Here is a 14,546-nt window from a genome sequence, read left to right on the forward strand (position 1 = left end):
GCTAACATAGTTTTAGACTCGGTTGAAAAAAAACGGGAAGAAAATCCGATGAAAGTTGCCGTTTATAGAACGAAATGAATTCTCAAAGGCCTGTAACTTCAAGGCCATTGAGTCTCTCTCACGCCTTTATCTCCAATCTAACTCACCATATGATTTCATTTTTATCGATGGTTTTACTTTTAGACTCGGTGTCAGCAATAATTGAGAACAATCCACACACGCGGGAAAATGCAGAGATATATTTTTTAAAATCGCGTCATGGTGTATCATACACCGCCCAACATGACACCGCCGGCAATGTGTCGATATATATTAAAAATTCGCTTTTGCTTTTCCGTTATGATATATTACTATTTCGTTTGATGACAGTCATCACAAAAACGTCAACAATGATGCCGACATATATTTCTTCGTTTTTATTTCATTCAACATATTAGCCGGAAGTAAAATATGTTTCAGGAAATTACCGAGAGATATTTCTTCGTTTTTTTTATTAGTTATGTGCGCATACACTTTAAATAGGTTTATTTGAAATCTTTAATTTTCCACAAACATTCCACACACGCGGGAAAATGCAGATATATTTTTTAAAATCGCGTCATGATTAGATTAGATTAGAGTCGGTGTCAGCAATAATTGAGAACATTCCACACACGCGGGAAAATGCAGATATATTTTTTAAAATCGCGTCATGGTGTATCATACACCGCCTAACATGACACCGACGGCAACGTGTCGATACATATTAAAAATTCGATATATCATTTCATTTTTCACAGTCGCTAACATAGTTTTCGACTCGGTTGAAAAAAAACGGGAAGGAAATCCAATGAAAGTTGCCGTTTATAGAACGAAATGAATTCTCAAACGCCTGTAACTTCAACTTCAAGGCCATTGAGTCTCTCTCACGCCTTTATCTCCAATCTAACTCACCATATGATTTCATTTTTATCGATGGTTTTGGACTCGGTGTCAGCAATAATTGAGAACATTCCACACACGCGGGAAAATGCAGAGATATATTTTTAAAAATCGCGTCATGGTGTATCATACACCGCCCAACATGACACCGACGGCAACGTGTCGATATATATTAAAAATTCGCTTTTGCTTTTCCGTTAAGATATATTACTTTTTCGTTTGATGACAGTCGTCACAAAAACGTCAACAATGATGCCGACATATATTTCTTCGTTTTTATTTAATTCAACATTATTAGCCGGAAGTAAAATATGTTTCAGGAAATTACCGAGAGATATTTCTTCGTTTTTTTTATTAGTTATGTGCGAATACACTTTAAATAGGTTTATTTGAAATCTTTAATTTTCCACAATATAATTTACTTGCCATTTATCATTTGATGATTACGAGACAAATTCCTCTTGAGGATCGTGACAATTCATGCGCTGCGTGGAAACTTCTATTTCCAAAATGAATGAGACGATCGATGAAGAACGCAGACTTGAACAGGATGCAGCAAGAAAACGAATGAGACGGGCGAACGAGTCCATCGACGAACGTCAATGCAAACTTGCGGGGTCACCCGTGGGAATCCCACGGGCATGGATGTGTGTGACATTTCGACATATTGAGTTAGATGCTGCACATTCATTTTTACAAAATGGTTACTGGCAAGTCATCAGATCCAGAAATGGTGTAAAAACCACCGTTTAGAGGCCATTTTTCCCCGCAAAGCGGGGGTTGGCCTTTTCGGGGACCGTGGTAGTTGTTGTTTTTTTGTCCCCTTTTTGAAGCAATGTTTTACGGCCGGATGCCCTTCCTGACGCCAACCCTTTTTGCCGCCTTCAACGACAAACAGGGAATTACCAGTGAACTGGTACTCAATTAGCCGACCTCGGAAGGATGACAGGCTGAGTCAACCCCCCTGGCATTAATTCGGCGATCGACCGAGATTCGAACCCAGGATCCTAAGCCGGCACCCTAGCCGCTAGCCCAACACCAGAAATGGTGTCATGAACACAATTTATTTACGCACAAGCACAAAAGCAAGACGGGCCGATTTCCGATTCCGACGGGCCGACGGGCGAGACGGGCCGATTTCCGATTCCGACGGGCCGATTTGGAGCAAGAAAAAGAACGAGACGGGAGAAAAAGGAGAGAAACGAGACGGGGAAAGCCGATTGGAGAGGCGAGTGAGGCGCGATTGGAGAGGAGTGTGAGGCGCGATTGGAGAGGAGTGTGAGGCACGATTGGAGAGGAGTGTGAGGCGTGATTGGAGAGGAGTGTGAGGCACGATTGGAGAGGAGTGATTGGAGGGGAGTGTGAGGCACGATTGGAGAGGAGTGTGAGGCACGATTGGAGAGGAGTGTGAGGCGCGATTGGAGAGGAGTGTGAGGCGCGATTGGAGAGGAGTGTGAGGCGCGATTGGAGAGGCGTGTGGAGGATTGGAGAGGAGAGGAGTGTGAGGGATTGGAGAGGTGAGGGATTGGAAAGGAGAGGGATGTGAGGGTTTGGAGAGGAGAGGAGTGCTAGGTGGAGAGAGGAGAGTGTCAGGTGGAGACAGGAGAGTGTCAGGTGGAGACAGGAGAGTGTCAGGTGGAGAGGAGTGAGGGGTCACATATTATGTGAAATAAATAAATTGTGTTCATCACACCATTTCTGGATCTGATGACTTGCCAGTAACCATTTTGTAAAAATGAATGTGCAGCATATAACTCAATATGTCGAAATGTCACACACATCCATGCCCGTGGGATTCCCACGGGTGACCCCGCTAGTATATATATATTGTTACAGACGTGGCTTAGATGTTATTTACCGAGCGGTTTGGTATGACCACGTCTGCACAAGTTACCCGATTATACCCGAACGTTGACTAATCGCGCTACGCTAGATCAATGAAGGAAAAGACACACGGCTGGGATTAAAATGACGCGACACCAGGGATACGGTTCTCAAGACCTCCGGAGGAGGTTATATTGTTACGGAAGGTTAGATTACAACTACAAGAGGGACAGCATAGAAAGACAAGCACTTAGACACAATCTTATATTAACCCCAACAGACGACAGATAAACGGGACAAAAGGCTGACTCACACGGGGTTTGATGGCTAGGAAAGGCAGGATCGATGGCTCCAGGTGCACCTGGGCTCAAAGGTCAGAATCGACTCGGTCCGGTCCAGAGATGCGGGGAGGTATTCAGCGCTCGTACGTGGCAACTTCTCTCTCCAGGTTGGGGGCGCATCTGACCTCACATCCGGTGAGTCCTTCGTATCTCCGGCGGGGAGTGACACGCCCTCGGCTCGTTAGCTCCGCCCCAGATGGAATCGGCACGTCGCCTCTCATTGGGTGCGTGCGGGGGGGGTTACCGGCTCCGCCCTTGACGGGGGACTGACAAGGAGCCCCTTCGTGGTAACCCCGTGGAGCGCATGGTCCGGCGCGCATTGTCAATGGCGGCTAACCGAGCCGGTGTGATGACGCACACTCCCCCCGCGCAGCGTCGTTGTTGTTGTAATTGTTGTTGTAGTTGTAGTTGTAGTTGTTGTTTGGGGAAGAAGATGGAAGGAGGTATGGGAAAGGTCCTAAACTCACTACTGGTGCCATATAATCACATTCTGGTGCAACGAAGAGTCATAATTAATGGAAAGGAGTCCTTAACTGACATAGACTAAGAATAACTAGCAAGATGTCCGAAAGTTGTCTACGTGAGATGCGGTGGACCTGGGCACGACATTTAATGGGGGAAAAAGGGGAAGGTCGGCTCTACTGATTGTTGTTTACAGACAATGGGACTAGGGAATGGGGGATTGGGGATAGTTGGGGAGTATTGGGGAAATAGGGGAATATTTACAAGCGGATATGGAGGCCAAATTCCATATTCGCAACAATATATATATATATATATATATATATATATACATACATACAGACTTGGCTTTTAATATGGAATATTTTTTTTTTCTTGACGGGTTTACTTTCTGAACTCAGTATATCAATCTTGTGAGTTTCTTTTACCCTTTGGTGATGTCTTTGTTGAAAGAACCATGTCACTGATTGTCTTTCGCAGCAAGAAGTCAATAACAGGATTATATCACAGGTGGTGTGACAAAATGTAAGGACAGGTACATTTGACGATTGGCTTCACAATCGGGTATATAAGGGTTGTTGCGTTCTGTATTAGTGGAAAACAACTGCTGCACGTCTACAAAAGTTATTGCCGCTTCCTCTGGAGATGGTCCGTCAACTTGACAATGCTGTTTGTCATGGAGTGGTGGCTTTACGAAATTCTGGCATGAAACAGCGTGCTATTGCTCGGCAGTATGGCATCACTCAAGGTCAGGTGTCAAAGATCCTGAAACGAAATGCTCAGAGGGGTGTCCCTACTCCAATACCGAGGCCAGGACGTCCACGCAGAACCACAAGGAGAGATGATCGCCAGCTGCACCGGTTAGTCTGCAATGGCCATACCAAGTCAGCTAATCGGCTTAGGGCTGAGTGGCAGCAACTGACAAATGTGCCTGTATCCAGAAGGCGAGTCAACCAACGACTGATTCAAGCAGCCTGTCGTGCCAGGCGTCCCCTGAGAAAGCCACGCCTGACCAGACAACACAGCCAGCGCCGATTGCAGTGGGCCAGAGAGCACCGTCAATGGCAGCCAGGACACTGGAATCACGTGACCTTCAGTGACGAGTCTAGATTTCTGGTCTATCGTCAAGATGGCCGCGTCTGAGTGCTCAGACAAGTGCATGAAGCCCACAACGAAGATTGTATAGTGCCAAGAGTCCAGGCTGGAGGTGGTGGGGTGACCGTTTGGGCTGCTTTTCATGCAGGGGGCAAAACTGACCTGGTTGTTGTCCCCGGTCGCTCAGCGGAGCAAAAGGGGGACTATGGCTTTCCCCTCCGTCCGTGTGTCCGTCCGTCCGTGCGTGCGGGTGTGCGTGTGTGCGGGCGTGCGTGCGTGCGTAAGCGAAGGACCGCATTCGAATTTGGTGTGTGGGTGCAACCCACGTCAAAATCCAAGATGGCCGCCGCCATGTATGTCTGATGCCATGTATGTCTGAACCTTGTGACCTGCATATCTTGAAAAATAAGAGAAGTACCAACTTCTAATCTGGTGTGTGGGTGTATCTAGGCATAAGGAAGAACGCTATTGAAAATTGGGTCGACACGTCAAAATCCAAGATGGCCGCCGCCATGTATGTCTGAACATTGTGAGATGAATATCTTGAAAAATAAGCGAAGTACCAACTTCTAATTTGGTGTGTTGGTGTATCTCGACATAAGGACGAACGCTATTGAAAATTGGGTCGCCACGTCAAAATCCAAGATGGCCGCCACCATATATATGTCTGAAACTTGTGAGCGAAATATCTCGAAAAATAAGCGAAGTACCAACGTCTAATCTGGTGTGTGGGTGTATCTAGGCAAAAGGAACAACGCTATTGAAAATTGGGTCGCCACGTCAAAATCCAAGATGGCCGCCACCACATATATGTCTGAACCTTGTGAGCGAAATATCTTGAAAAATAAGCGAAGTACCAACTTCTAATCTGGTGTGTGGGTGTATCTAGGCACAAGCAAGAACGCTGTTTAAAATTGGATCGCCACGTCAAAATCCAAGATGGCCGCCGCCATGTATGTCTGATGCCATGTATGTCTGAACCTTGTAACCTGCATATCTTGAAAAATAAGCGAAGTACCAACTTCTAATCTGGTGTGTGGGTGTATCTCGGCATAAGGAAGAATGCTATTGAAAATTGGGTCGCCACGTCAAAATCCAAGATGGCCGCCGCCATGTATGTCTGAACCTTGTGAGATGAATATCTTGAAAAATAAGCGAAGTACCAACTTCTAATTTGGTGTGTGGGTGCATCTCGGCATAAGGAAGAAGGCTATTGAAAATTGCGTCGCCACGTCAAAATCCAAGATGGCCGTCACCATATATATGTCTGAACCTTGTGAGCGAAATATCTTGAAAAATAAGTGAAGTACCAACTTCTAATCTGGTGTGTGGGTGTATCTTGGCACAAGCAAGAATTATGTTTAAAATTGGGTCGCCACGTCAAAATCCAAGATGGCCGCCGCCATGTATGTCTGAACCTTGTGAGATGAATATCTTGAAAAATAAGCGAAGTACCAACTTCTAATTTGGTGTGTGGGTGTATCTCGGCATAAGAAAGAACGCTATTGTAAATTGGGTCGCCACGTCAAAATCCAAGATGGCCGCCACCATATATATGTCTGAACCTTGTGAGCGTAATATCTTGAAAAATAAGCAAAGCACCAACTTCTAATCTGGTGTTTGGGTGTATCTAGGCACAAGGAAGAACGCTATTGAAAATTGGGTCGCCGCGTCAAAATCCAATGTAGCCACCTCCATGTATGTCTGAACCTTGTGAGCGAAATATCAATTCATAGCATGTTTTCTGCGTCTTAAACTTTGTCAACTCACATCACTTCACCGACGGGGGACCTAGGCGTAACGCTTGTTCTGAATGGAAACCTGAACCAGTTCAAGTACAGGGTCATTCTGGAAGAAACATTGCTTCCATTTGCTTGTGCAGCCTTTCAAGGAAACTTTGTCTTCCAAGATGACAATGCACGGCCTCATCGTGCTCGCATGATCCAACAATTTCTTGCTGACCGTGGTGTGGAGCATATAGAGTGGCCTGCCATGTCCCCGTCTATGAATCCGATAGAGAACTTGTGGGCAGAATTAACGCGTCAAATCGACAACTTGGTCCAGCAGCCGACCTCTGTGCGTGAATTGCAGCAGACTATTGTCACTGCATGGCAAGCGATTCCTGTCCAAACCTTGGCAAATCTTGTGAACAGCATGCCTCGACGTGTACGTGCTCTCCTGAATGCTCGTGGGCGATACACGAAGTACTGAACTGTAATTTTACTGTCCGTAATCCCAGTCATAATTTAGCTTTTGTTTCTGTTGAAATTTTTTTTGGCTAATGTGCAAAATAAAGAGATACTTCTGGCAAACGTACAGAAGTTTAACACAGTACTGTCCGTGAATTGAGTTCGATATCAGTTTACATCACTTTCAAGGATCAATGTCATTGCTTCGAAATGTCAGATGTGGTTTTTGTTTCTTTTAAAGGTCACATTAACAAAATCTAGAATAATTTCAACATAATTCCAATGAACTTTTGTTTCTAAGTCATCTTGAAAAGTAAGTTCACCCCCACAAAAAAAAAATTCCATATTAAATGCCAAGTCTGCATATATATTATGTATGTACTGTATATATAAATAAAGGTTTTTGTGGATAGGATGATCCATTGTAATTATTGAAAGGCACAGCCAACCAGGATGACAAAACTCAACCAAAGTGACGCCTATTTTGATACAAATTGGTGAAAGCCGATGACGTTGCCGTGACTTTTCTCCTTTCGCCTTGTTGCTCATGCCAATCACACACACACACACACACACACACACACACACACACACACACACAGTGTATATATATATATATATATATATATATATATATATATATATATATATATATATATATATATATATATATATATATATATATATATACAGTGGAACCTTGACTTAGGAGTGCACCAACTTACGAGTTTTCCGAGATACGAGCCGTCGCTCGGGCGGTTTATTGCTTTGAGATGCGAGCCGAGATCTGAGTTACGAGCTTACGCCACCCGCCACCAGGTGGGTTCCGGTCACGTGGTTATCTTGCCGTGCAAGCATATCTGCCGTATATCGCTGCTGTTTTGTTTTCGCATGTTGGTTATTTTGGAGCTTACGCCAGCCACCACCAGGTGGGTTCCGGTCACGTGGTTATCTTGCCGTGCAAGCATATCTGCCGTATATCGCTGCTGTTTTGTTTTCGCATGTTGGTTATTTTGGAGCTTACGCCAGCCGCCACCAGGTGGGTTCCGGTCACGTGGTTATCTTGCCGTGCAAGCATATCTGCCGTATATCGCTGCTGTTTTGTTTTCGCATGTTGGTTATTTTGGAGCTTATGCCAGCCGCCACCAGGTGGGTTCTGGTCACGTGGTTATCTTGCCGTGCAAGCATATCTGCCGTATATCGCTGCTGTTTTGTTTTCGCATGTTGGTTATTTTGGAGCTTACGCCAGCCGCCACCAGGTGGGTTCCGGTCACGTGGTTATCTTGCCGTGCAAGCATATCTGCCGTATATCGCTGCTGTTTTGTTTTCGCATGTTGGTTATTTTGGAAAATTTCTTAGTTTTAACCATGGGTCCTAAGTAATTGAGTGCCAAGGGCAGTACTGAGAAGAAGAAGAGGATGATGTGCTTGGATATAAAACACGCAATCGTCGAAAAACATGAGCGAGGTGTGCGTGTTGTCGACTTGGTGAGGCAGATGTGAAGGCAGCTGAAGATTTTATTATAACTTTTGCCGAACTGATAGAAGCCGAACGATACATCCCCCAGCAAATCTTCAACTGTGACGAGACAGGGCTCTTCTGGAAAAAGATGCCGAGGAGGACGTATATAACGGCAGAGGAGAAGAGCATGCCAGGCCACAACTTGTTCAGAGTGCCGGCGATAGCTCGCCTTCTCTTTGTGGAAGACACGGTGAGATCCTTAACATCCAACAACTAATGGGACGCAAACGGGGCGCCCAGTTTAGCGGTACACACATTGATGAATCACCCTGCCTGTGAAACACCGACATGACAGGTTATAGCTGGGTCGGGATTCAAACCCAGGCTGGACAGTTTAGAGTCAAGTGTGCGTACCTCCAGTCCAGGCCATCCTGCCAACTTGTATGCTGCATACAGGTGAAATATAAAGCGCGAGATATTTTTTATATATACTGCATATTTAAAAAAAAATTGGTGTGGTTTTTGGCGGGCTGGAACGGATTAATAGCATTTCAATGCATTTTAATGGGGAAATTTGATTTGAGAAACGAGCAAATTGAGTTACGAGCTCGGTCACAGAACGAATTAAACTCGTAAGTCAAGGTTCCACTGTATGTATGTGTATGTGTGTGTGTATATATATATATTCCATATTAAATGCCATATTAAATACACATATATATATATATACATATATATATATACACAAAGAATTAAGTTAAGCACCCCCCCCGTTTTTTTACAACCTCGCACATTACAAGTTTGTTGTCGTCAAAACAGTGTAATATACCCATGATATTGCTATATTTTCTGGAGAAGTGATATTATGGTCACATAAAAACATAACAATCATGCCGTTTTCAATATTTTATTCTGAATAATTTAAGGTGAAATTATTTGGGAATTTTAGGCATATTTTCACCTCAATTTAAGTATGGAGCTATAGGTCCATCACGGACAGTGTGGATGACGTTTATGTTTTCTAACGTACAGTCATTGTTCTGAGAAGACCTCTAGCGATCTTTGCGTCAATAACGTGTGTAGGACCCACGTGATCGGATCACTGTCTCAACCCTACGTCTCATAGACCCTGTAAGCCGTCGTATGCGTTGCTGTGGCAGGTTGTTCCATTCCCGATGTAATGCACGTTCCAATTCATCCAGTTTGGCTATTGGAGGGACCATCTTCGCAATTTGTCGTCCCAACATGTCCCAAACGTGCTCGAGGGGGTTCAGGTCAGGACTGTACGCAGGCCAGGGGATGGTTGTCACAGCACCTTGCTCCAGCAAGGCTCGGACGCGTCTCGCACGGTGAGGCCTGGCGTTGTCATCCATGAAGATGGGTCTGCTGGCGAGGGTGTGGTCATCAAAGTGCGGGATTACGGTGGTATTCAGGATTTCCTCGGCATATCGCTCTCCGTTGAGGTTACCTCGCACAGTTATCAGGTCCAACTTACAGTCATGGGAGAAGCATCCCCAGACCATAATCGAGCCACCACCAAAGGGTACCGTTGGTTGAATGTTTTTGGTGCATACGCGGTGTTTTTGTGGCGCCACACCCGAACACGCCCATCTGTCACGTACAGCAAGAACCGGCTTTCATCCGACCAATTAACTCGCCTCCAAGACCGGATGTTCCATCCACGTCGCGCTAGGCACCATGCCAAACGCTCCCTCTGATGTCGTTTGAGTAGCCTTGGACGCTTGATCACTCGTCTTGACCTTAAACCGGCCGATTTCAGGCGGTTTCTCACGGTACGGTGACATAGCCTTCTGTTGGGCAGCCAGATGTCCTTCAGGAAATGGCTCGAGGCGAAGGGATATCGTCGCACCAGTCTCAAAAGCGCTCTATCTTGGCGGACTGTTGTCACACGAGGTCTTCCAGACCTTGGGCGGTCCTTCACCGCATCCGTTTCCTGGTGTTTCTGCACCAACCGACTGATCACCGAATGGTGGTAACCAAACGTTCGAGCTACAGCTTTTCTGGACATTCCGGACTCGATCATGCCTATTATCCGCCATCGTTCTCCGTCCGACAACCGTCTACGAGCCACCATTACGAGAAAATGACCATGTAACCCCCACACGAGCTCAGGCGTGACTTGCAATAACCCGTGATGATAGTGCATTTACAGAAAATCACGACCACGTGGATGATAACACGTGCTGCACGAGCGATGGGCGTCACAGATGAGTGCACTCATCTGCATTTCATCAATGGATAATTGCTAATGTCATACCAATCATTATTTGATCTCACATACCTTAGAATATATGCCAATGTATACATATACACAAAGAATATATATTAGTGGGTGCTTACCTTAATTCGTTGTGTAGGGGTGCTTAACTTAATTCTTTGTGTATACATATATATATATACATATATATATATACATATATATATATATATATATATATATATATATATATACATATAAACAAAAACAATGCTATTATTACCTCCCCCACCAAAGGTGGATGAAAGTTACATCACTCCTGCCTGTCTCTTTGTCTGTGAAGATGATATCTCAAAATGTTGTCGACTAATTCGGACGAAATTTGGCAGAGAGGTTTGTGACAAGGATGAAATGATTAGATTTTGGTGAAGATCCGGATTCGGATCCGGCTCGTAGAATTTTTCAAGTGATTCTTTACCATTGAGAGATCGGGCCAAAAACGACATGTAGCAGGATAACTCAAAAAGTTGTGGACGGATTTGGACGAATCTTGGTGGAGAGGTTGGGTGTGTGACAAGGAAAACCAGATTCGATTTTGGTGAAGATCTGAAAATGGATTCGGATACGAGAATTATTAAATTTGCAAGTGATTCTTCACCACTGAGAGATTGGACGAAAAGCGATATATAACATGATATTAAAAAAAGTTATGGACGGGTTATGACTGAATTTGGTGGACGAGTTTGTTGGGTGACAAGAACAAGCCGATTCGATTTTGGTTCAGGTCCAATCCATATCCGGCTTATCAGTGGGATACAAAACAAGCTGTTCAGCCTGGCGGAGGTATGCTCTCGACCGAGTGCCCTTCTCGTTTGTCACTACGTTGAAAGTATCACATTCTGGAACCTTTTGAATGCCCTTTATGATGTAAGCAGTCCTTTGTGTGCACACATGCAGACGTGCAAATATAAAGGTGCAGAACAAAAACACCTCAAACACACGAATAAATATACATAAGTATAAATAATATGCCTGGTGTTGGCTTAACAGTTAAGGTGGCTGCCTTGAGATCTTAGGGTCCTGAGTTCAAGCCGCTGTCATCCATTGAATTAACACGAGGTGGGTTGACTCAACCAGCCAGTCATCCTTCCGCGGGCAGCACACTGAGTACCAGCTGACTGGTAATGGGGGGCATTGCATCAGTAGCACAGCCGCACCCTTAGAAAATGATTCCCAACAGCCACAGGCTGCATGCAAACCACCACCAGCATAAATAATAATATAAAGATACAGAAACACAGGAATGCAAGAAAACATATAATAAGGGGAGCGGAAGACAAGATGGGGAGAGAGGGGGAAGCACACAAACACAACATTTGAGAGCAGGGACATTGGCAGATCTGAGGGAGGGAGAGGGCTTGGGAGGAGGCGTGGGAAGGGGGGGGGGGGAGGTTGTTGTTGCATACTCACCAACACTGTCCACCAACACTTTACCACTCGTGAGGCAAATACTTCTCATAGCCTCACATACTTCTTCAAGATCGTTCTGCTTCATGAAACGGTCCTTCTTTCTTCTGGCTTTTCCCTGAAAAATCCCCAAACACACGTGAATCGCATTTACCGCATGATCAAGCTCGGTCTGGGTAAGAACTGCGATGCTTATTTGTTTGTCACCAATTTGAACTTGAAAGTTTTGTTGCCATTGTGACGTCTTGCTAGTTTCGTTAACAAATGTTTAATTTTATTTTAAGGCAAATATTCATTGTAAAGAAGTCTTTCCCTCATGGTCCCTCTGTGCTGTCTTTCCCTCGCGGTCCCTCTGTGCTGTCTTTCCCTCGCGGTCCCTCTGTGCTGTCTTTCCCTCGCGGTCCCTCTGTGCTGTCTTTCCCTCGCGGTCCCTCTGTGCTGTCTTTCCCTCGCGGTCCCTCTGTGCTGTCTTTCCCTCGCGGTCCCTCTGTGCTGTCTTTCCCTCGCGGTCCCTCTGTGCTGTCTTTCCCTCGCGGTCCCTCTGTATTGTCTTTCCCTTGTGGTCCCTCTGTGCTGTCTTTCCCTCACGGTCCCTCTGTGCTGTCTTTCCCTCGTGGTCCCCCTGTGCTGTCTTTCCCTCGCGGTCCCACTGTACTGTCTTTCCCTCGTGGTCCCCCTGTGCTGTCTTTCCCTCGTGGTCCCCCTGTGCTGTCTTTCCCTCGTGGTCCCCCTGTGCTGTCTTTCCCTCGCGGTTGTCAGCTCTTTCACGAGCCTCGATTCAGTAAAAAAAAAAAAAAAAAAAAAGACTTCTGGGGTATGTTTGGATGAGGTACGCTTAGATGTTCTACGTTGTCCTTCCTCAACGGTTTCTGATGTTCGTGGGGAAGATATGACACAACAGGTTGAACAAGACAATTGTAAAATCTGTTTTGACATAGTTTTCGCTTTTTGAGGTGTATCGTGTTGTAAACCATTCCCACCAAGATGTCGAAACCACAACAGGATAAAGCAGCTACACCTCTGGAGATTTACTTTCACACAAGGAATCACATGAGGTACTTCAATGCAGTCGGAGGCCATTGAGCCCATCAAGCATGGGAATTTCTGAAAATATTCACCCCTTTATCACCTCAACTTCTCGGTACGTTTCCAATTCTAGGTTAAACCCAACCATTCGCAGAACCTCCTGAAAATGGTAAATTTTTGGTACTTTTTCATGCACTGATGTCGGCTTTTGATTGGCTCATTTCTTCAAAGAAATCCTCGATGTCTCATCTCGAGATGTAAACACACTGCATGAATTAAGTGGAGCGATCGCATTGGTCAAACATTGAGAAACATGAGGTATGCAGTGCTGACTGGTTGGTACTTACTCGGCCTGACTGTATTTAAGGAGGGGATTTCTTGCCATCCCATCACAACACTCGCCCTTATACAAAGGATGATCGACAAAACAAAACCTACATTTCCCATTTACTGCTTCATCAGCTCCAATCTCGGGCTAATAAGACCAAAATGTAACTTTGGAAAGAGTCAGTAAATAAAATCTGTAAAAAAAATCCAGGCAGTTGGAAACCCGACAGGAACTTTAATGGACCGTCCACAGAAATACTCCTTTAATTGCCAACATTTACCCTCGCCAGAGGAGAGGGTCTTGCATTTGGGTCCATTTCTCTGTTTGTTTGATTCGATCGATCGATCGCTAAATTAACGCCAGGGGGGTTGACTCAGCCTGTCATCCTTCCGAGGTCGGCAAATTGAGAACCAGTTCACTGGTAATTCCCTGTTTGTCGTAAAAGGCGACAAAAAGGGTTGGCGGCAGGAAGGGCATCCGGTCGTAAAACATTGCTTCAAAAAGGGGACCAAAAAACAACAACAACCATGGTTCCCGAAAAAGGCCAACCCCCGCTTTGCGGGGAAAAATGGCCTCTAAAGGTGGTTTTTTTTTCTCTGTTTGTTTGATTGATTGTCCACACAGAATGTGCTAATGGAGGCCACAAGTGCCACCTAGTGGTAGCCAGTATGTAGCACACGTTCCCTTTTTTCAACCGAGTACAACAACAACAACAACAACAACAACAACAACATGCATTTTAAGGGCATTTTCCCTGCTCGAGCGGGGGTTAGCCTTGCGGTCCCCATGACCATCTTCTCCATTTTGCCCTATTTTCTGCATCTCTCCTTGTTAACCCCCTTGCCCGCATTTCTTCTTCCACCATCTTCAGCGAAGTCTTTCTCGGTCTTGCCCGTCCTGTACTTCCTTCTACATTCATTTCCATCACTCTTCTCAACCAGTCACTTTCATCCTTCTTCAACGCATGACCAAACCATCTCAAACTGTTTCTCTTCACAGCATCCATCACAGGCTCTATTCCCATCATCTTTTGCAATTCCTGCCTCTCTCATCACAGGCCCTGCCTCTCTCATCGCAATTCCATCACAGGCCCTTCCTGCCTCTCTCTCAACGATACTCCGCACATCCACCGAACCATTCACATTTCCACCCTTCGTTGCTGCTCAACGTTCATTACCCATGTCTCGCTCCTATAAATCATAACACTTCTCACA

At 45.2% G+C, this 14,546-nt stretch overlaps 1 protein-coding gene across 1 annotated transcript in view; it reads right to left on the minus strand.

Moving 5' to 3' along the window:
* Window positions 1-14,546, minus strand: part of LOC137428666 (uncharacterized) — a 136,670-nt gene that overhangs the window by 32,469 nt on the left and 89,655 nt on the right. Inside the window, exon 11 of the mRNA XM_078777272.1 lies at window positions 11,982-12,096. Coding sequence (XP_078633398.1) covers window positions 11,982-12,096 — 115 coding nt within the window. The remainder of the gene's footprint in view (window positions 1-11,981; window positions 12,097-14,546) is intronic.

Source organism: Myxine glutinosa, chromosome 5, assembly GCF_964187855.1.
Source record: "Myxine glutinosa chromosome 5, kmMyxGlut1.1, whole genome shotgun sequence".
Lineage (NCBI taxonomy): Eukaryota > Metazoa > Chordata > Myxini > Myxiniformes > Myxinidae > Myxine > Myxine glutinosa.